Source organism: Lissotriton vulgaris, chromosome 1_2, assembly GCF_964263255.1.
Source record: "Lissotriton vulgaris chromosome 1_2, aLisVul1.2, whole genome shotgun sequence".
Taxonomy (NCBI): Eukaryota; Metazoa; Chordata; class Amphibia; order Caudata; family Salamandridae; genus Lissotriton; species Lissotriton vulgaris.
The window spans coordinates 194,679,710-194,702,488 of NC_141686.1; the positions used below are offsets into that span (position 1 = coordinate 194,679,710).

The following is a 22,779-nucleotide window of genomic DNA, read 5'->3' on the forward strand; positions in this document are numbered from 1 at the left end:
GATGATTACCTGTAGGGCGACCTTAAATGACAATCGTGAGGCCGGGCCATGAATAATTTGGCCTTCCACTCCTTGATTTCCTTCGGGCTCATGCTGAGACATGAGTCGCAGGACCGATAGACATGGTAAATCTTAAACACAAAGACAGATTAAATGGGGGGGGGGGGCAGTAATGGACATCTGTCCCTCATAATTCTTAAGGAGCTTGAAGCCAGAACACCTAGGCGAAATAGTACTTAGGAGAGCGTGAGCTCCAGCTTCATGACGAAAGTGCAAAAAAAAAAAAGATCTGACACTTGTTCAGGGGGAGGCACTACATGGCTTGGCTGGACAAGGTGAACACTCTACATAGGGATCGCCTCCTGATGAGACTACAGGAAATATAAAACTCAGCAGCCAGACTCAACCTTGACCTCTCCAGATGAACTCTTCACTCCCCACCTTAAGAAGCTACACTGGCTGCCAATCCAGAAGAGATGCCAGTTCAAGACGTTGACCGTCGCATGTACAATGAATGACCAGCTAACATCAACAACCGCCTGACCTTCCATCAAACGACCAGACACCTATGATCCGCCTCCCTCTTCCTTGCAGACACCCATGGATCCGCTGAAGCAATAGCAGAGGATGCTCCTTCTCACATCTTGCGGCCAAAGCTGGGAAAGACCTTTGCTGCACCATAGGAGCATCTCATCGCTCCTGCAATTCAGGAAAGGATCGAGACCTGGCTGTTCGGATTAACAGATCACCATGAAGCAGTTAGTTAGCAACTCCAGCGCCTTGAGACCCTCCTTGTTGATATGCAGCGCTTTACAAGTCCTTGATTGATTGACTCGGTCACATCATCCTACGCCACTTCCGGCATCAATACAAAGCCAGCACCCTTATTGCTGACTGGAGAGCTTTAAAGTTTCTGGATCCAGTCCGACATCTGGGAGTTTTCTACAGGTGAGGAATCTGCAGTTCGAAGGATCCATCAGAAGGGTGTGTAACAAATGATATGGTGGTTTCCGAAATCCATCCATGAACTATTGTCTATTCAAAGATACATTCCAAAGTCTCTGAGTACTGTACTACTGAAATGCTATCACTTAAATATACATTGTCATTAATAAGCTGTTAGCGCTTTTGGTGTATTCATCATAGAGACTCCTCTTTTATCAGTATCTTTAATTCATCTTATTATTCTCAATTAAGGTTTTGAATCACAGTCATGTTTGTTTTTGTCAGTTTTAATGTAGGATTTAAAAAAAAAAATCTTGCACTATTAAATGCTGGAGTAGCATTATACTGTGACTTGTGTGGTGAACAATGTTTTTATTTAGAAACTCTTAATTGTGCGGTTCAGGAAAACTTGCAAAATAAATTTGAGTCTTATTTCACACAAGTTTAAAGACATCCACTTTGTGGTCACAACAGTAGGTGTAAACATTTGTCACTTTTGGCACACCCTATTGCCTTCTTTTGTCAATATGCATTTTGTTTGTTTTTGTCTCTGTGCTTTTGTCTTTTTTAGTCTCTCCTGGTTGTTCTGTTTATATTGAATCTTTTTTAAAAAACGAAAAGACTCCGATATACTTGAGGTTGGCTGCTTCTGCTGGATTTGATCTAAACATATTTTGTTGTTACGTGTCTGGTGATATAGCCTCTTAGCAGATATCAATGCACTCATTGTTTCTTTCCTTCTTGAGTTTTGTTTCTATTGCTTGCATTTGGTGGCATGCGCTTTTGTTATTCTTTTGAATCCATAAATAACTGATTGAATAGGCACTTCCCTGGGGAAGAAGTTCAAGACCCAGAATCAAAGATATTATTCAATTAATTAAACATAAAATATTAAATATAGGGAGATTGTGCTGAAATCATCGTAAACTGGTAGTAACCCATTAGGCTCACAAAGCCCTGGCAACTGAGGGAGATAAGTCTAATGACACTTAGTGTACCCTCCTCTATCATTCCTCTTGGTATCACTGCCAGTCTCTTACTTTTCCAATGATGTCCCAAAGTATTCACCCTGTTCCTCATTTTTCTCCTGAGTGCCAAATATTTCCTACGGTCTTCTTCCTCCGCTCTTTAAATATATATTTTCCTAATCAAGGTCTAGTTGTTTCTCTTGAGAAATATACCACAAAGGCCACTAACTTCTTTGGCAAGGGGTATATCTTTATCAAAATACATTACGCAGACAAGATGTTTAGGTAAACAGTGTAAGAAGCTGGGGGGAGGTATGCAATCAATGGCGTAGCTTCTCTAAGATCCAGAATGGAGATGACCATAGGGTGAATGTGACAGCAGACCAAGCCAGCACTACCCCACAAACTCTAGATGGAGAAAGAAACATGTGTTAACAGAACAAGTGATCAGTGAAGGCAACAGCAGAACAAGCATACATAACACCTCTCTATATAATCCTTTAATTTAAGTGGTATCGTTAAATTATCTCAGGTATAGTGAGTATTTGGTTCAATCCCCATGTCTGAGGCCCTGGAACGGTCTAGTTAGGCAAGATTAAAACAGGAACAGGGTGACCTCTAGAGAGGATTGTGAGTTCAGTGTCTATTCCCTGTTTTTTAAGACTTCCTTCCCCATGTGCTTTTAAGTCCCTTTAAGTCTTATTTCTAGTGGACAGAGGTAGGTTAAGGATCTATGGATATTCAATATCACCCTCATTCAGGAAGAACCCACCATGGTATGAGAACTGGCTATACAAGCTAATTGATTTTAAATCCTGGGGCTCCAAACTGAACCTTTGACAAGGCCTATGCGAAAACATCTCCTGAGAGATCCTGGGATAAAGTGGTCTATGTGAGGCAACAAATAATGTTTACCCCCACTCACCGCAATACTGTAAAACAGGCAGCTAAGCTACACACTCTAGTACTTACTGGAGGATACCGTTGACCAGTGAAGAATGTTTCCAATAGCTGTATTCACAAATATGCAGGTGGGCATGGCCCTTATACGTCCGACGAATTGCTCGAATCCTGAGTACAGAGGTAAAAAAATGGCATACTCAGAAAAATGCACTGTAATCAGAATTCAAAAACAAAACATTCATACCAGAAATTTGTGTCACATCACAATATATTGCTACACGTGTGTGTGTCTGTATCACACACACATAAATCTACTCCTTTAAGAAACTTTATACACATTATGGAGCAGCGTCCTTCCCATAGCAGCAGAGATAGTACATGCTTATCAGCTGCATTGAACCTCCACCACCGCTCAACATTCACCTAGCTGTCTGCCTTTGTCTGATGAAGCAGATGCTCTCAGAAGTGGGCTCTAGATGGCATGTGGCCTTAAGAGATCATCCATGTAGCCACTTGTGTTTGACACAAATACAATAACTATGTGGACAACTGTGGATGCTTATTCGGTCGAGCCTAGAGCCAGTGCGCATGCGCTGCGAGACCAGTAGTAGTAGAGTTGGGAATATAAGCCCCGACCATTCCACCCATATTTGTCATTGCCTCGTGTCATTTCGCGATCCTAAATGCTGGCTTATGATTCGTAAATAGGATTGTTAGACCCTCATTAGTACCGCCTCAACTTCATTTGTCACCTCCAATGGGGACTGGCCCTTTTACTTCGGTTGTTACACGGTACCTGTTACTTAGCCTTTAAGCACTATTGTCTTTATCCAGTTCCTCTTACTGCAGTCACGGCATGCTTTGGTGCCTTCTTTACAACAATTGTCCGTGCCTTCTTTACCCCCCTCCCGTTGTTGTGCCTTCCTTACCCCCTCCATCCCCTTGTGTTAGTGAATCCCCCCCAGACCGTGCATCCCTACCTCCCTTCCTACCGTTGTCCATGATAGGTCTCGCATTTACTCAAGTTAGAGCTATTGGCGTTGTAAATGTTTTGTTTTTTAAAACAAAAATAAAATGCATTGTCATTAACAATGCTGATAGATTAAACTCGAGTAAATGTGAGACCTATTGCATTGAAAAATACTTGTTAAGAGATGTTAATCAGTTTATAAGCCTCCATTCCTCAAACTAAAGAAATCATTTAAATCGTAAAAAGGAAATTTTTGTTTAACCCTTTCCATGCTCATGGCGGAGCGTTTCCTTCATATGCAACAGTGGTGTGTACTCATGACGGAACCGCTCCATCATGGCACCTACCCACGGGGGAAGCGCTAGCGCTCCCCCCCCCCCCCCCCCCCCCCCCTGGGCAGCCCATCAAGCTCCCACAAAGGGGGATGGCAGCAGAAGCGTTTCCGCGGCCACCCCCGGCCCCCACCCAGGCAATCCCATGATGTCATCAGGAAGCCCTGGGCGCGCTGGAAGCCATTTGTTTTCAGGCGTCCAGGAGGAGGAAGGTACGTTTCCTTGCTCCGGTGGGGCAGGCGGGAGAATTTGGGTTGTAGTGAGGCATCGGGGAGAGGAAAGAGTTTTTCCTCTCCCCTGATGTCTCAATGCAGGGCATTCCTGCTGCACGAACGTCTACAGTGCCGCAATCGTGTAGCAGGAATGCCCCCACTAGACACCAGAGATTATTGTTTTATTTAAAGAAATATATTGGGCAAGGGTCGCTTCCTTATGGGGCAAAATAATTTTAAGACTATTCTGTCCCAACCTGGTGACAGATCGCCTGCATTTTGTGCCGTTTCTGGCCCCAGGGGGACAGAAAAGCCTACTAGTCAGGGATTTAAAAAAAAAAAATGTAAGCGACCCCTTGGGCAAGGGTCGCTTCCAGGGGGCATATTTTTTTTTATGTGTATTCTGCCCCACCCCCCCTACCCCAGGGGCAGATCGACCAGTTTATTTGGCCTTTCACCAGGGAGTTCTTTAAAATGTAACTTTCAGAAAACACCACTAAAAACCAGGGACTTCTTTAAAATTAAAATAGAAGCAACCCCTTGGGCAAGGTTCGCTTCCAGAGGGCAGATTTTTTATAAGTGTATTCAACCCCCCTGGTGGCACATCAGCCAGTTATTTTGGCCTTTCTCCCTCCGGGGGTTGGCAGATAATCCACTAGGCACCAGAGATTTTGTTTTGTGTGTAGTGGAAGCGACATGGTTGCTTCCAAGGAGGTAAAATTTGGTTCATGTTTTTTCTGCCTTTTTTTGCCCTTACTACCCTAGGCGCGAGAGGGGAGGCAGAAAACCCTACTAGGCACCAGGGATTTATTTCTTTTGCAAGGAGGGCACATTTCCGTCTGCTGTTTTCTGCCCCACCTGGGAGACAGATCGGCCTGGAAGACAACCTCACCCAAACCCTTGTCAAGATCGCCCCACATTTTTCTCAGACTATTTGAAGACCGATTGACCATTTGGGTAGTGGCATAGCACGTTATAATGTTAATTGTTTAATTTCTTGTGGATTGCTATTGTAATGGTTTATTTCTCCATTTTTGTTGTAGTTCAAGGCTTTTGCTATTTAGACTGCTCCAGGTTGTGGTTATGCTGTTTGTGTAGTTGCATGTGTTTGGTAAGAGACTTTTTTTTGTACTATTTAAATGAGTTTCATTTCTCTGCTTGAATGTGTTTTTTTGCAAATGGTGTAATAATAGCAGTATGTTTGGCTTCTGTTTTTTTGAGTGTTTTGGCATTTGTGCTTGATGTGTATTTTGTTGTCTTTTGAGTAATTGGTTTTGTTTTTTGATTTCTAGTGGGATATTGTTGGTTTTTGCTGTGTCTCTGCAGAGTAGGTGCTGGTGAGTGTCGCCGTCTCTTGCAAGTGAATCGTATAGTTTTTGAGTATATAGATCTTTGTGGTAAAGGCACACATTTATTTTTACTTATTTTGCACAGTTTTGGTTGTTGTTGACTTGTTTGTGCAGTCTTTCTTAGTAAGGATAATCACTAGCCGCAGGATTACTGCTCAGCAGGTTGTGTGTATGATTTTTGAGTCTTTCTCTGACCATGGTTCAGAGACCGATTCTGCATCTGAGGCAGAGGAGGGAGTGGAAGATTCAGGCAGTGCGTTTTCTCTCCACATGGAATCATTGGATGATAAAGCTACTCAGTGTGGATGAAGCAACTCTTAGTGTGGATGAAGTGCCTGATTTAGAGGAGGACTTTGATGTGGTGATTGTGCAGCAAGAGGCATCTGGGCTGCAGCCTGGGGCTGCAAGGCTTCCTGTTGGAAGTGCTGATCTCTGGGTTGCCGCAGGCATGATGGAGTCAGCATTGCCAGACTTTTCTGGTGTTCTAGGGTGTAGAGTGCCGATAATTTTTTTTCAGTTGTTTATGGACGATGTATTTTTGGCAGAGATTTTTGAGCAGACTAATTTGTATGCCGATCAGTTTTTGAGCGACAACAGTGCCCACCTTAGGCCCCACTCTAGAGCTATCCGGCGGACTCCCACAAATCTGGAAGAGACGAAGAAGTTCTTGGCTTTAACTTTTTTGAAGGGCTTGATAAGGAAGCCATCAATGTCTTCATATTGGTTTACTAGTCCTTTGATGGCAATGGCTATATTTCCGGCAGTCATGAGTCGTGATAGTTATTTGCTTCTGCTTCAGATGGTGCATTTTGTTGATAATGGTTTAGCGTTGCCACAAGATCTCCCTGATTGTGACAGTCTTTTTAAGATTTGGCCTGTCATTGATCACTTTGTAGATCGATTTCCTGAGATCTATGCTCCAGGGAAAGAAATAGCAGTGGTTGAGTCTTTGGCCTTGTGCAAGGGCCGCTTGTTTTTAGGCAATACATTCCTAGTAAGATGGCACGCTATGGAATTAAGATATATATGCTGTGTGACAGTAGGACTGGATATATCTCTAATTTCAGGGTGTACACTGGTAGGGAATCCCGGATTAACCCCCCTGGTTGTCCGTCCACTTTTGGAGTGACTGAGAAAATTGTGTGGGAAATTGATAGAGGACTTTTTAACAAAGTTCACCATTTATATGTAGATTACTTCTACACTGGTGTGTGGTTGTTCAGGAAATTGGCCAAAGTGGACACTGTTGCTTGTGGCACAATCCGCTCTAACCGTAAAGGTTTACCAAAAGAACTTGTTTCTCAAAAGCTTGTGCGGGGACAGTGCAGTGCGTTGCGAGGAAATTCTAGCTGTGAAGTTTTCAGAGAGGAGAGATGTCTACATGCTGACTACCATCCATGATGAAAGCACTTCACCTGTGACTGTTTGGGGCCAGATTGCTGAAGTGCGCAAACCTGTGTGCATTTTAGACTATAATGGGCACATGGGTGGTGTTGATAGAGTAGATCAGAGGTTGGAACCTTACACTGCTCTTCGTAAGGCTTACATTTGGTATAAGAAGTTGGCATTCCATCTTTTCCACTTGGCAACCTTTAATGCTTTTGTTGTGGTTCAAGGATTGTTGTCTTGAGTCAAAGATGACTTTTGCTAAAATTCAGGAGTCTGTAATAGGCAGCCTTGTTGTAGTGGAACAGGCAAGTGGTCCTAAAGTTGGAGTGGTGGAGGATGTGGCTAGATTGAAAGATCGCCACTTTCCTGAAAGATTCCACATTCCTCCCACACCCACAAAAGACTTTCCCAGTAGGAGATGTAGAGTCTGTTGGCGAAGAGACACGCGGAAGGAGACTCATGTGTACAGCTCCGAGTGTCCTTCTAACCCTGCGCTGTGTGCGCCTGCTTGTTTCAGAATGTACCACACGCAAAATAATTTTTGGGAGCATCCATGAATGGTAAAGTGCCTGTTCTCTATTTTTTTATATTTTTTGTTCAGTTTCAAGTTTGTGCAATGTATTTAGTTTCAGATTTTGTGTTAGTAGATTTGTATCTATTTGCTTGTGGTTTCTTTTTTGCATAAAAAAAATCCTAAATGTGATGGCGGAGTGTGTAGGCTGGCGCTTGGCTGGTGGTGTGCGTGGACTGGCGCTTGGCTGGTGGGGTGCGTGAATTGGCACTTGGCGGGTGGGGTGCGTGGATTGGCACTTGGCGGGTGGGGTGCGTGGACTGGCGCTTGGCTGGATCTTGGATGACGGTGTGCGTGGACTGGCGCTTGGCTGGTGGGGTGCGTGAACTGGCACTTGGCGGGTGGGGTGCGTGGATTGGCACTTGGCTGGTGGTGTGCGTGGACTGGCGCTTGGCTGGATCTTGGATGGCGGTGTGCGTGGACTGGCGCTTGGCTGGTGGGGTGCGTGGACTGGCACTTGGCTGGTGGGGTGCGTGGACTGGCACTAGGCTAGATCTTGGATGGCGGTGTGCGTGGACTGGCGCTTGGCTGGTGGGGTGCGTGGACTGGCACTTGGCTGGTGGGGTGCGTGGACTGGCACTTGGCTGGTGGGGTGCGTGGACTGGCGCTTCGCTTAGATGGCGGTGTGCGTGGACTAGCGCTTGGCTGACGGTTTGCGTGGACAGGCGCTTGGCTGGCGGTTTGCGTGGACAGGCGCTTGGCTGGCCGTGTGTGTGGACTAGCGCTTGGCTGGCTTTGTGCGTGGCTGGCGCTTGGATGGCGGTGTGCGTGGACTGGCGCTTGGCTGGCTTTGTGCATGGACTGGGTCTTGGCTGGTGGTGTGTGTGGACTGGCGCTTAGCTGGCAGTGTGAATGGACTGGTGCTTGGCTGGCGGTGTGCGTGGACTGGCGCCTGGCTGGCGGTGTGCGTGGACTGGCGCCTGGCTGGCGGTGTGCGTGGACTGGCGCTTGGCTGGCGGTGTGTGTGGACAGGCGCTTGGCTGGCGGTGTGCGCCGACTGGCGCTTGGCTGGCGGTGTGCGCCGACTGGCGCTTGGCTGGTGGTGTGCGCCGACTGGCGCTTGGCTGGCGGTGTGCGCCGACTGGCGCTTGGCTGGCGGTGTGCGCCGACTGGCGCTTGGCTGGCGGTGTGCGCCGACTGGCGCTTGGCTGGTGGTGTGCGCCGACTGGCGCTTGGCTGGCGGTGTGCGCCGACTGGCACTTGGCTGGTGGTGTGCGCCGACTGGCGCTTGGCTGGCGGTGTGCGCAGACTGGCGCTTGGCTGGTGGTGTGCGCCGACTGGCGCTTGGCTGGCGGTGTGCGCCGACTGGTGCTCAGCTGCCGGTGTGCATGGACTGGCGCTTGGCTGGCGGTGTGTGAGTAGTGACTTGCTGCTGGTCACTACACACACTGCAAGCCAAACGCCACTCCACGCAATCCGTGAGCTGGTGTGGTTGCTGTGTCAGGAATGTGGGAATGTGAAAGTGATGGACCCTTGAATGGCGCTGTCTGCTGGTGTTAGAGTTGAAATGTATGGGCCCGCGGCTGGCAGTGTGAATGGCTTTGTATGTGTCACACGTATGAAAGGTGTATGAATCGTTTGTAAAGAGGTTGGTGCCTTGACGTGGCTTTACAGCTCACGAGCTGCGAATCAATGGTTCAGTTCATTTCATTTTTGTGAATTCTATTGTTAATACAACTGTATATACTGAACTATCACTCACCCTCATTCCAAAACAACCGGTATGTATGTGTGCTTGAGGAGTAGGAGGTTGTGTAGAAATATTTGTCTTTTTTGTCTCTCTGCCAAGGTGTACATTCCATCTAAGAAAAACCTAACAACTGTACATATTGTAGTAAACTAAACACCCATGGGAGTGCATGGTGAGGTCTCTTGTGGATCCCAACAATTTATCTTACCCACAATGTCCTGCAAACCTCAAAATGCGACTTGTCACATTTTCCTTGCATTATCGTGCCAAAATGTTCACGCTTCAGAAAGAAACAACACATTTCCTACCCATCAGCATTTCTCCAAGTATCCCAATAGAAATAGTACCTCACTTGTGTGGGTGGGCCAAGTACCCGCAGCAGGGAAGGGCCCAAAACCTATTGAGGCGACGTCAAAATGACCTATCACATACCAACCTAGTTTTGCAAAGGGTTCCCATGGGTTTTTGGCCCAGGGCTCGGCAGCTATCTAGGGAAACCTACCAACCCAGACATTCCTGAAAACTAGACACCCTGGGGAGTCCAGCGAGGTATGGCTTGCGTGGGTCCCCCAACATTCTCTTACCCAGAACCCCCTGCAAACCTCAAGTTTAGCTGAAAATATCTTTTTTCTCAAATTTGTGGGGGAAATTTCTAGAATCTGTGTGGCTCCTCAAATGTCTTCCCACGCAGCATTCCCCCAGGTCTCCCGATAAAAATGGTACCTTACTCGCTTGGGTGGGTCAAAGACCCGTGACAGGCAAGGACCCAAAATCTATTGAGGCAACATCAAAATTACCTATCACAAACCAACCTGGTTTTTGGCCTTGGCGGCCATCTAGGTAAACCTACCAAACCCACATATTTCTGAAACCTAGACACCTAGGGGAGTTCAGCAAGGTATGGCTTGCGTGGGTGCCCCAACATTCTTCTACCCAGAATCCCCAACAAAACTGAAATCTACGTGAAAAAAAATCACTTTTCTCTCATTTCTGTGTGGGAAAGTTCTGGAATCTGCGTGAATCCACAAATTTCCTCCCACCCAGCGTTCCCCCAGGTCTCCCGATAAAAATGGTACCTCACTTGTGTGGGTAGGCATAGTGGCTGCATTAGGAAATGGCCCAAATTGTACTGGGGAGAGACTTAAAAATTACCTGTAACAAAACTATCTAGCTTTGGGGGGGGGCGAGGGGGGGCACCTGGGGTGTTGGCCCCGGGCTCGGCGGCCATCTTGGGAAACTACCAAACCCAAACATTTCTGAAAACTAGACACCCGGGGGAGTCCAATGCGGTATTGCTTGCGTGAATCCCCTGTTTTCTTACCCAGAATGCCTGAAAACCTCAAATGTAGCTGAAAAAAACATATTTCCCACATATTTGTGTGTGGAATCACCGTGCTGGCACAAATGCCCTACCCCACAGCTTCTCAGTGCTTTTTTGCATTTAATCCTTAAAAATTCATATCTCGACTTATACACATTGGATTTTTTATTGTTTTGGTCTTGTTGAATTTTGTAAAATCATAATATATTTTTCTAACCAGGTGTGGAGTATTTTTGTGGTGATTTCACTGTGTTATTATATGAAGTGTTGCACAAATACTTTACACATGGCCTCTCGAGTTAAGCCAAACTGCTCTGTGTCAAGCTATCAGAGGGTGAGCACAGGATAATTTAAGGTGTGTTGTGACTTACCCTGACTAGGAATGTGTTTCCTACTTGGACAGAATAATTACCTCTGCCAACCAGAAACCCAATCTTGTGATGGTGGTGGTGGAGATTGTTTGCTCTTCATCTACAATTCACTGTGCCCATTGTCCGTATTGTTCAGGGAGATGTTGGATGCTTAAAAAATATGGTTAGTTCTCCTGGGATCATAGATTTAGTGACTCAGGAAACTGAGGGTCTCTGTCTGCAAGAGTCTAGGTGTGAGAAGAACATTCTAAACAAGGAAAGGAGAGATCACCTTGGGTAGGAACTTTGGGTTAGTTCTAAAGACTATACTATCATTGTGCACCTTGAAAAAGGATGATTGCAATGAAAGGGGTTGGAACTCGCTCACAAGCCTGAGGGACATGATCGCAACTAGAAAAGCTACTTTCTAAGAAAAAACAGGAGAGGGCTCAAAAGGGGGTTCCATAAGTCTAGTGAAGACTACATTGAGATTCCAGAATGGGGCTGGAGGTACCCTGGGAGGGATAATCTCTTAAGTCCTTCTATAAAGGCTTTCATACGGAGACTCTGAATAGTGAAGAGTGCTCCCTGTTCTGTAGGTATGGTGCCACTGCAGCCAAATACAACCAAATGGATGTGTAAGCCAGGTCTGAGCATTGCAAGTAAAGCAGGTAACAGATAATGTATTGCACTGTGGCCCTTAGTGGATCAATGTATTTGGGTAGGCAGTAGTGTACAAACCTCTTTCACTTTGCTGCTCAGGTACTGGGAACGTAACCCTCTGAGGATGGTCATATAATAAAGAGGAATAATAAGGCAACCAAACTCTAGGACTTCAAAAGCCAGATCGCCAGGTTGAGGTGCTTGGGATTGGGATGCTTTACTGTCCCCTGGTGTGGAGTGAGAAGGTCAGGCCTGCTAAGGAGCTTCTTGTGATGGACTACAGACAACTCTAGGAGGGTTATGAACCATGCTGCCTGGCCCATGAGGGGCTACTAGGATGAGGTTGAGGGAGGTTTGCCGAAGCTTCCAAACCACAAACTGAAGGAGTGAGAGATGCAGAAAAGCGTAGACAAATATCCCTGATCAGTTCATTCATAGTGCATTGGCCATGGTCCGTGGGTGTGAAAACCCAGACTCACCGAGGATGGAGAGAGGATGTGGTCTAACGGCTAGCTTGGTCGACCTCAAATTTGGGGAACCGAGTTTGAGTCTCACCAATGACACAACATCCTGTGATTCTAGGCAAATCACTTAATCTGTGTGCCTCGCAAAAAAATTCATTTGTGCATCTGTAACGCAACTGGTTCTCATGTAAAGCGCTCTGATGCCTTCGGGTTAAGTTTGCAATATATGAAACTCTGGGGGGGAAAACGGGTCAATGGTGCGAAACCCTCACCGCCGGAAGAACAGGAGCAGGACATAGGGGTAGAGGTCCCTCATGTGAACTTGCTGCTGATCAGGTATGCAAAGTCATTGCTAGCATATGTACTGTGTTGTGGATCGCCCAAAGCCAAATGCTTTGCACTAATACCGAGAGCTGGGGAGAGTGCATGCAGCCTGTATTTGCAGATAATGCATGGCAGTTACGTCTATGAACAGCCCTTTCCTGTAGATACCACTGACAGAGGTGTCCGTGGTGATGGGCAACTTGAGGACTGCCCTGCAACAAGTTGTTGGTGTTCTACAACTGCAGAGAGCAATGATTGCAATGATTGCTGACTCAAACAACACTAGATCTTCCCCTAGACTCTTCCATTCCCTTGTGACTACTGTTAGACTCTTCCATTCCCTTGTGACTACTGTTCTGCCAGGAAGTCCTGGAGCTGGCGTGGGGAAGGATGGCGGTGCAGGAGGCCATTGTGCCACAGAAGTGCATTACTAATATCACTGTTCGCTGACAATTTAGCTGAAAATGAGGCAGCAGGAGCTGGAAGGCTTAAACTCGTACAGAACTGTGAAAAAGCTTTCCCAGAGGTTGAGTTTGGCATAGATCCTAGGTAGGACACGTTGATGGTGAAACCCAGATCTAAAGTGATTTGAATGTGAGCCAAACACTACGGTTTGCTTGCGCAGTATATCAGCCAGTAATTAAGATTCGGGAAGACGTGGATGCCGCTCATCCGTGGATGAGCAGCTTCCACTGCAAGGCATATGGTAAAAACTCTCTTGGCGGTAGTTACCCTGAAGGGCAGAGCTTTGAACTGAAAGTACTTTCCACTTACCATGAACCTGAGGTAATGGCAATGTGCAGGGTGCATTGGATCATTGAAATAGCCGCCCTTCAAATCAAGAGTGGACATGAAATCACCTTATTTTAACAGTGGAATGACGTCCTGTAGCATAACCACGGCGAAATGCTCGGACAGGATGAACTTACTTAGAGGCCTAAGGTCTAATATGGGCCTGAGGGACCCATCTTTCTTTGGGATTACAAAATACCTGAAACATGGAGTACAACTTGTTGCCGTGTTTTAGCAGCACAGGTTCTATGGCCACTTTAAATAGGAGTGCATCTACTCTTCCTGGAGGAGGCACTGGTGTACTGGGGAATGGGAGTGTTTGCCTGAAGGGAATGTTTTGTGGTGGGGGAAGTGATTTCCTGGCAGTAACTCTGCTCTACAATGGGCAGTACCCATGGGTCTTCGGTGATTTTTATCCATTGCAAATAGAACCCCTGCAGAAGTCCCCAGACAGGTGTTGTATGATCAGGGGGAACGGAGAGGACATTTACTCCTCGGGGAGCAGCTCCCTTAGCCACGCCACCTTTACCCATGCCCTTGGAATTGTGTCACCTACAGGCACCGCTTGAAGAGCCCAGAGAGGCTTGTGATTTGTGATGCTGCCTCTGGTAGAAGGTGGAGGCCTCTTGGGGGTAGTGTTAGTGCCGCCATTGATGTGTGAGCAACAAAAAGTCACATGGGGTGACTGGAGAGCGCCCATTGCTTTGGGTCGATCGGGTTCTCGCTTGATCTTTTTGAGCATCTGATGGATTTGAGGACCGAAGAGGCATTCCCCATCAAAGGGCATGGTTATTAGATGCTGCTAGACTTCTGGCTTGAAGCCCAAGAGATAGAGACAAGTCTACCTGGTGATCAAGATGCTGGCATTTATGCCTCTGACAATGTTGCCAGGCACATACAGAGCACACCTGATGGTGGTGGTGGAGATTGTTTATTTATTTATTTATTGCCATTTATAAAGCGCGAACGAATACCCGCAGGCGTCTCGGCGCTAGACAATTTGCATAACTTCAGCTCGGTATTAAATGCTCCAAAGGATTTTTGATGCCCTTCATTTACAATTCCCTGTGCCCATTGTCCGTATTGGTCAGGGAGATGTTGGATTAGGTCCCCCATTTTGTCCTACTGGGGACAGTCATACCCTTTTCCTATCAGCATTGATTTTCTTATTCTTTGTCTGGCAGCTGGACATTCCCAGTACTCTGTGAATTTGCTTGTTTACGGGAAGTGTGCACCACATGAGTCTGGCAGGAGCTAGCCTCTAATGTAGGGCAGGGTAGAGGGTGAAGGCTTGTATTTCTGGTCAACCCCAGGTGGTGGAGGTGGAAGTCTTGAGAGCAATGGAGATGGAGAGGGTTCCGATGATAGTTGCTCTTCAAAAGTCAGCTTCCTCTTACGAGGGAGGATCTCCTGCACCATTGTTGGAGCCTTTGAACTGATGGATAAAGAGTCTTGGCTGTCTAGAGTCCAGCTCCTGCTGAAGGATACAGTCCACTGTCGATGGGTGACTGGGCGCTGAAAGCGGTTTCAGCTCCAGGGGCGCCTTCAACGTTAAATAGTGTTTCAGGTCCGAGGTGTCCGTTGAGGCCACTGCCAAGACCCCTGAGGTCACTGAGAGAGCTGTCTGCATTGAGGTGGCTGAGACTTGAGTGGCTCGCTTAGTGCTGTGTCTCGGAGTCGTCTCTGAAGCCTTAGGCTGGTGCCAGCCACGGTTGGGTGGCAGTGGTGGACCGGATGGCTGTGTCTCCGATTGTGGGCTTGACGCCCGGCCCTCAGGGGGCAGTGATTAGCTTTGTGGTGAGAACTTGTACTCACATTTGTTATCTTCTTACACTTGCCTGGAGTTGGCTGTAGGCCTTTGACATCTGAGTCCAAAGGGGGATTGGGTTATGTGTTGAAGGATGCAAACTGCTCATTCTTCGCTTCTCCTTTGGCTTCCTCTTCTACAAGGTCTTCCTCAAAGATCTTGTATATAGGATATTGTCATCTCAGTGCTGTTCCATGGCGCATCGAGCAAGCTGACAATCACAACTGTTAGTTTGTGAGCAGAAGGGGAGGCATTTGGAGCAGGAGGCATCAATATGCTTCAGTGACTGGCAGAGGTTGCAAACTGTATGCTGATCTGCCAAACAGAACTTGGAGTGGCACTGTGGAGAGTAGCAAAAGGGTGTTTTTCCCCATCAAGGTGCCGCATTCTCTAGCACAAGACTTGATGGAATAGGCCAGAGAGGGGCAAAGGCCAGGGGGGGGCTAAGCCCCAAGTGGGGCGTCGACAAACCTGAAGATGTGGATTTGATTGGGGTCATGGGGCCATGACTGAGACATTGGAAACTTGATGCGATGAAGGATTGTATAGGCTACCGGGAACATGTGACTCGAGAGGCTCCGACAAAGAACACTACACAGCGTTAACAGAGCCCCGACGAAGAACCACAAACAGCAGAAGAAAACAATCTAATTACGGTGTTGATGGCCATGCACCTTACCAGTCATTGGAGAAGTCACTATAGCTTGTGAATTGAAAGACTTCTCATAAGAAAAACAATTGATGCATGTCCGAGCCCAACACTACATGGTAGGAGTAGGCCGAGCATGTGTATCTAGTAACTAGGGTGCCCAGTATTCTCTTTTTCCCCCACATATGACGCCTTCAAGAGAAGCTGATGATAACTGCAATAACTGATATAAGGGTAAAAAAGGGGGATACTAACAGCCTGTTGGGCGCTCCTCACTGGGTATCAGGGACAATCGTGTTCTCTATACTGGTCTACGGTTGGTGCATCTAGAGGGAGGGCGGGTATCCAACACCCCAAACTTCTGTAATAACAGAAACCAAATGTTCAACCACCCCTGAGCACACTATGATCTACGCAGTAGTAATCTAAACTGTAATATAATTACATATAATTCATATTAGCCGGCAATCCACAATAATCAAAATGATTTCAAGTCCATTCTTCAAAAGTTGTAGTCTCTTTAAATCTTCAAGGGTTTATTCCAATAAGTTCTGAATACAATTTTCAGTACATCAGTCTCTGTGAGGATGGTACATCGTCGTGTCTATACACAACACATAGACTTCCACAGGGCTGCAACCAAATAGATATTACCCACTATTAAAATGAATCAAATATATGGCTTGAAAGGAAAAAGAAGGTATAGTGCCCTTCACCTCAAGAAAATGTCGTGCAAAAACTGTCGTGTAGGCATTTAAAGAGACTGCCCTCAGCTTCATGATCCAGATCACTTCAATACGTCTTAGTCTTAATTGTGGGGCAACAGACAATTAAGACTAAGACGTAGAGAAGTGATCAGTTGAGAGAGGACTCAATATTGATAATGAGTATCAATATTATTTGGGGCAGGAGTGAGAGTGATATTAGTTTGTGACTCTAGCATTTGAGTGTCAGGTTTATATTAGCTCATGTATTATGACTCCGTTTAATTATAGTTAGATGTGAGTAGTGCATATATGACAAATGTCAACAAATATTAATTGTAAAGAAACTGTATATACATGCATTGTTTTGGTTACCATGATTCCTTATGATCTAATACCATGCAAGAATATGTTATCAATGGGGATTTAATGTTATCTCTCTTCTACTTTTTTACTGTTTTACTGATAATTTGAGAAATATGTATATATACACAAATGTTTAATTGTAATATTATATGGAATTGTGAGTACTGTGTTAATACTTTGGATAGTGGCACACTGACACACTTCTTTTTTCTATTCTTTATACCTTAATCTGTCTTACTAATATTGTATCAGACCTTTAGATTTTGGAGAATACCCAAGTCAGTTGTTTGACCGATAGTTACGCACGCTAACATTATGAACAAATTTTGTATTCATGTGGAGTACATTGAGACTTACGTGTCTCTGGGTATCGCAATGACTCATAGTTATATTAGATCAATACATAGGACTGTTTCGATATTGAGTGATTTTGAACTGAATGATTTGGGAGATCGAGGTATACCTTGATTGTCTTGGTGAGGGGAGAGCCTTGACCTTTCACTAATAACTACAACGATAGTAATCTGACGGAATGGGCAACAGATTATATCTTATTGCGAGTGTTGTGTGAGTACTGGAATCGGACAGCATACAGTACTCTATCGCTATTAACGTGTAATACACCGGAACTTGCGATAATTTAGATTCTATTGAAAGGAACACGTGATTTCTAATATCGGATAATTTTCTTCTATCGATAACAGTGTGCTTATGCTAGCTGACTACTACTAGTTTACTTTATGTATCATTTGTGCAATACTCCGTCAGATTTTACCATTACAATATGGCGCCCGTGCCGGATCGAGATAAATAGACTTTCCAATATGGCGCCTACGCGGAACGCCGTCGAGCAGCGAGAATATTTGCTGCTGTTATCAAGGTATGCTCTTAGTGATGTCCGCCTTGCCCGATTGTATACATTGTTTATAATATTTATATGCAGGATTATAACAAAGTCTCCTCTTTCAACAGGAGGAGATTATATGGGTGAAGGATACGATAGTTTGTTACCGACATTGGGTAAGCATATGGCAGATATTGAGTATTTCGGATCTCAGAATGGGAGTCATGAAAGTGATTTAGTGTTTTTCATGTTACAGCGATTTTTTGATGATAAAGTTCTCTGGACCTATTGCGATTACGTTTGGTCACGTTACGATTACTGTGAAGAGACAAGTTGATTGAGGACGGCAGGGGAATTATATATTAACGTGGTAAGATCTAGAACGATTAGTACATAGGCGAAAATATGATTTTGTGTTTAGATAGAAGTTTGAATCAGATGTATATTTTATTTCACAGCACATGTCCTCAAACTATAGTAAGAACGGACGGTTTGGTGAGTTATGGCACTCTACTTTTGTTCCAATACACCCGGATTTATGTGATAGATGTTAACATGTATATTATGTGTTGGTAATTACAGGTATTTAGCAGCGAGTAGATCGAATATTATTCTCACTTCGTTTAACTACCATAACAAGGTGAGCTGGTACTAGAACTAACTATTAGAAGAAGTATAGTGACATGAGTATGGTATAGGATACATGAGGTACTTTGTTTTTTTTAGGAAATACCTAGATGTGACTGAAACATTTTTGAGGAATACTGGATTCTTGTTTTGATAACTTAGGTGAGTGATTTAGATATAATTTTTGTTAGCCTGCGTACATACTCGGTTAATCAGGAACGAGGAGTTTTTATAGAATTTAGATATTGTCACCATGAATTTGGATGGGTAATGGATAATTCCTTTATGAATAAATATATACATTAACTCTCATATATGAGTTTTACTAGGGTCGTTAGACTTCTGATTAGAACTAAGGTAGCTACTGAGATAGTGAGATATGGAGATACAGCAATTTTGTTTGGTGTTTATTTGTTTGCGCTCATTTTGTAATTTAGACGCTATACCTGGTAACAAGAGGAAGTCATTATGAGGAGAGAATCATTATTCCGAGGTGAATATTCTGTATTACCTCTTACCTAAATGCTACTGGGGTATAAGGTATTCACAGATACTTTGAGTGCTAACTTTCTTACCCTGATTGGGTCATAATTTTCTCTTTTTTTCTCACGCAAAATGCCTACACGACAGTTTTTCCACAACATTTTCTTGAGGTGAAGGGCACTAAACCTTCTTTTTCCTTTCAAGCCATATCTTTGATTCATTTTAATAGTGGGTAATATCTATTTGGTTGCAGCCCTGAGGAAGTCTATGTGTTGTATATAGACACGACGAAACACGTGTTGGCTGATGTACCATCCTCACAGAGACTGATGTACTGAAAATTGTATTCAGAACTTATTGGAATAAACCCTTGAAGATTTAAAGAGACTACAACTTTTGAAGAATGGACTTGAAATAATTTTGATTATTGTGGATTGCCGGCTAATATGAATTATATGTAATTATATAGATTACTACTGCGTAGATCCATAGTGTGCTCAGGGGTGGATGAACAACTGATATAAGGGAATGGCTACTGTGGGGCAAGACTAAAAAGACTCAGGCCCTGGAGCGTAGTGTCAAAGAGGGGCAGATCCCTCTCTTAACACATGGACTAGTATAACATTCTTTCTTATAGCAATATCAATTTCCCTAACAATATTTGTTGCTAAAACACATATCTTGTTTTTGGATGCAGAGGAGAGATGGCAGCTACGGCGCTTCCCGCTAGCGCATAGGTGCGGCGATGCTCCTCCCCCTCATCCGGATGGCGCTCGAGCCCAGGTGTTTGGAAATGCTTTTTTTTGCTGTTTAGTGTTGTAACTCTGCAGTCAGCGAACGGATTAAATTCAAGTGGGAACTGTGGAGTTTTCGTTTTCGTGATGGCCTCGTTGATTAGTTGGAAACAGCAAGCCTGGAAGTCTGCCTTTTTTGCCTAATCTGCTGGTTTCCTCGGGTGGCTCCCTCTGCACCCGGGATTTCTCCGACGGTGCAGTGCATGCAGACTTTGTGTTGCTGGTTTGAGGAGCCTGGGGGTTTCACCTCTGCAGGACTGGATCGTCTGGGCCGGGTTTCTTAGCGGAAAGCCAGGAAAGGACTATTTTTAAGAAAATACGAGATACGAGACATTAACGTGAGTACAATGCAGGCGGCTGCCGGCAATTGGTGATGAATTGTTTTCAGCAAGGAGAGTGGGGTGAGAGCTATTAAGTTTGATATACTGCTGCTTTTGAACCCAATTAGGTGAACGCCCAGGTAAAAGACTTGCAAATACTTTTTGGCATACACAGTGGAGCCTCGGAGATAAAAGGGGAAAAAAAGGAACAAGCATTGGAAATGCAATAGGTCTCGCAGCATTAGAGTTAGTGCTTTTAGAATTGTTTATGGGTTTTTTTTGTAAATCTTTAGCATTTTTGTTTCCTGTAGCCAATGCTAAAGAATTACAAATAAAAAAAGCCATAAACAATTCTAAAAGCTCTAACTCAAATGCTCCGAGACCTATTGCACTGTGTGAGGGTGAGGGGTTGAGGGTGAGTGAGGGTGAGGGTGGGTGAGTGAGGGTGAGGGTGAGTGAGGGTGAGTGAGGGTGAGTGAGGGGTTGAGGGTGAGTGAGGGTGAGTGAGGGTGAGTGAGAGTGAGGGTGAGTGAGGGTGAGTGAGTTAGGGTGAGGGGTTGAGGGTGGGTGAGGGTGAGGGGTTGAGGGTGGGTGAGGGTGAGGGGTTGAGGGTGAGTGAGGATGAGTGAGGGTGAGTGAGGGGTTGAGGGTGAGTGAGGGTGAGTGAGGGTGAGTGAGGGTGAGTGAGGGTGAGTGAGGGTGAGTGAGGGTGAGTGAGGGTGAGTGAGGGTGAGTGAGGGTGAGTGAGGGTGAGTGAGGGTGAGTGAGGGTGAGTGAGGGTGAGTGAGGGTGAGTGAGGGTGAAGAGTGGTATACAATTACAATAGGGTGTGGCTACACCCAATGTTTAGCCCAGGTACCACCTTGCGGGCCTAGCAGCAGTGCGCATGGAGGACTGCATTGCCCCCAGCGCGATGGTTCATATGGCAGCAGGAGTGGAGCAATATGCGGGAGGGTAGGTTAATGATGTGTGAGGATAGGAGGGTTGAAGTGTTTTGTCTGGGGCTGGCTCAATGGTTGTTAGAAAATTGCAATTCGTGAGTGGCAGGCTAAGCTCGGAGGGCGGACAGGATCACAGAAGACGCAAGTTAGTCAATGGGGCCCGCTAGGCAACCGTAGGCTATAGTGGGGACCATAGGGGAAGTGATGTGGCCTATGCACAGAGCTGCCGACTTGGGAGTGGCTCAACATCCTGTGATCCTGCGCAGATGATTTACTCTTCTCGGAGTAAAACAAACCAGGTATTTGGCATGGGGTGACGCACGGAGTATCAGGAAGAAGGTTTCAATGGGGAGTCGGGTTAAAGGGTAGACAAAGGCGCACGAGGGGCGAGCGCGAGTGGCGGGGGGCTGCTGCAGGAGCCTCAGCTTAGGAGTTGTCTCCCAGAGTACTGACGAAGAGGAATTTGGCCTGGAGAGACGCAACGGGGGGAGGGTGGGGGGCATAAAAACGCTTCAATTTCGGAGGCAGGTTAGAGGGAGACAAAGCACAGGAGTGGGAGCGACGAGAGTGGAGGGGTATGGGGGGCCTCGTTTTGGTGGCTTAAGGAAGGGCAGCAAAGCGTCTAATTACAAGGTTAAGGCGGGGAACCAGGCTGCGCACGAGGAGGCTCGTGCAGATAAGAATGGAGTGGGTCGGTCGGGTTACAGTACATTGGGTGTTCCCCCACATGGGGGGTGGGGGGGCGTTGCGCCCCCACCCCCATGTCACATGACCGGGGTCTGCTGGAGCAGGTAGGAGCCCTTTAAACTCCAGCAGTTTCATTAGCTGGATGCCTGCTAGGTGAGTCACCGTTGAGGGGGCGGGCCCTTAAGGAGGATGAGATCTGGGGGGAGGGGAGAGAGATGTACGTGAGAGAGAGAGAAGGCACACGAGGCAGAGAGACACCAATCACACGCACTCGATGAATCCTGATGAGTGGCGCTAAGTTTCCAAGGCGTTTCTTGCGACAGAGCAGCTCTGCAGGGGCCCCTGGCAGGGGCTTTCCTGCCGCCTCGAGGCCCGGGACAGAGACTCACTCCCTCCAGCCCGCAGTGAATAACAAGCGTTGCAGTGAAAATAACGCGCTTATGTTATGCGCGCCTTGCTGTTCAGAAGTAAATAAGTTGTAAGTAAATGGGATGCACTGACCCCATTCTGCAATTTAAAATCCTGTAAGAGATGGTCTCACACTGCCGCTGAAAATGGACCCTAAAAAGGGACTAATGTCTTAAAGAAATGTCTTAAACTCTTTTAACCTAATAAATAATGGTTCCGCTGTCACCTCTGGTAGAAACCTCTGAGCTAAGAAATCACAAATGTTAAATGCAACTAAGGTGATGTGCGGCGACTTAAGGAGGGGTAATTTTATGCGCTTACCTATTCCCAAACTAGTGGTTCTGCACTCGTGGCTGCTGGCCTGCGACTCCGTGTCTGCTGTTGGGAGTCGAATCAGCGTGTGATGCAAGGGGGCGTGTTTAGATCCGGAAATGGCGTTGCGCGAGTGCTGTGTATAATAAAGTTATGTGCGTAAGAGATAGTGTAAGCCACGATAAAAACAATAATGAATAAAAAAAGAGAAGTGACATATGTTGTTAATCGGACGCTGTGTGCGCTGGGCAAAATAAGAATAAAATAAAAACAAGACGAAGGGAAGAGAGGGGAGGGGGGAGGAGAAATGCGACACGGCGGGAAGGGGAGGGACAACCAAACAAGACGGAGGGAAGAGAGGGGAGGGGGGAGGAGAAATGCGACACGGCGGGAAGGGGAGGGGGCGGAGCGGGTAAACCAAGACGGACGTGCACGCGCTTTTAAGCTCAATGCGCATGCGCATTGAGCTTAAAAGTCACGGGCACTGCAAGGAATCACCACGATTCCTTGCAGTGTGGATAAAGAGTGGATAAGTCCCAATACTCTCGCTTGCTCGATGCGCATGCGCATCGACAGGCGAGACCTAAAAAGGAG

General features: G+C 46.0%; 1 protein-coding gene across 1 annotated transcript in view; it reads right to left on the bottom strand.

Annotated features, from left to right (window-relative positions):
- Window positions 1–2,129: 2,129 nt before the first annotated feature.
- Window positions 2,130–22,779, bottom strand: part of PNLDC1 (PARN like ribonuclease domain containing exonuclease 1) — a 338,277-nt gene continuing 317,627 nt past the window's right edge. The window contains exons 18-19 of the mRNA XM_086953672.1: window positions 2,886–2,984; window positions 2,130–2,321 (exon numbers count right to left, since the gene is read on the bottom strand). Coding sequence (XP_086809798.1) covers window positions 2,234–2,321; window positions 2,886–2,984 — 187 coding nt within the window. The 3' untranslated portion in view covers window positions 2,130–2,233. The remainder of the gene's footprint in view (window positions 2,322–2,885; window positions 2,985–22,779) is intronic.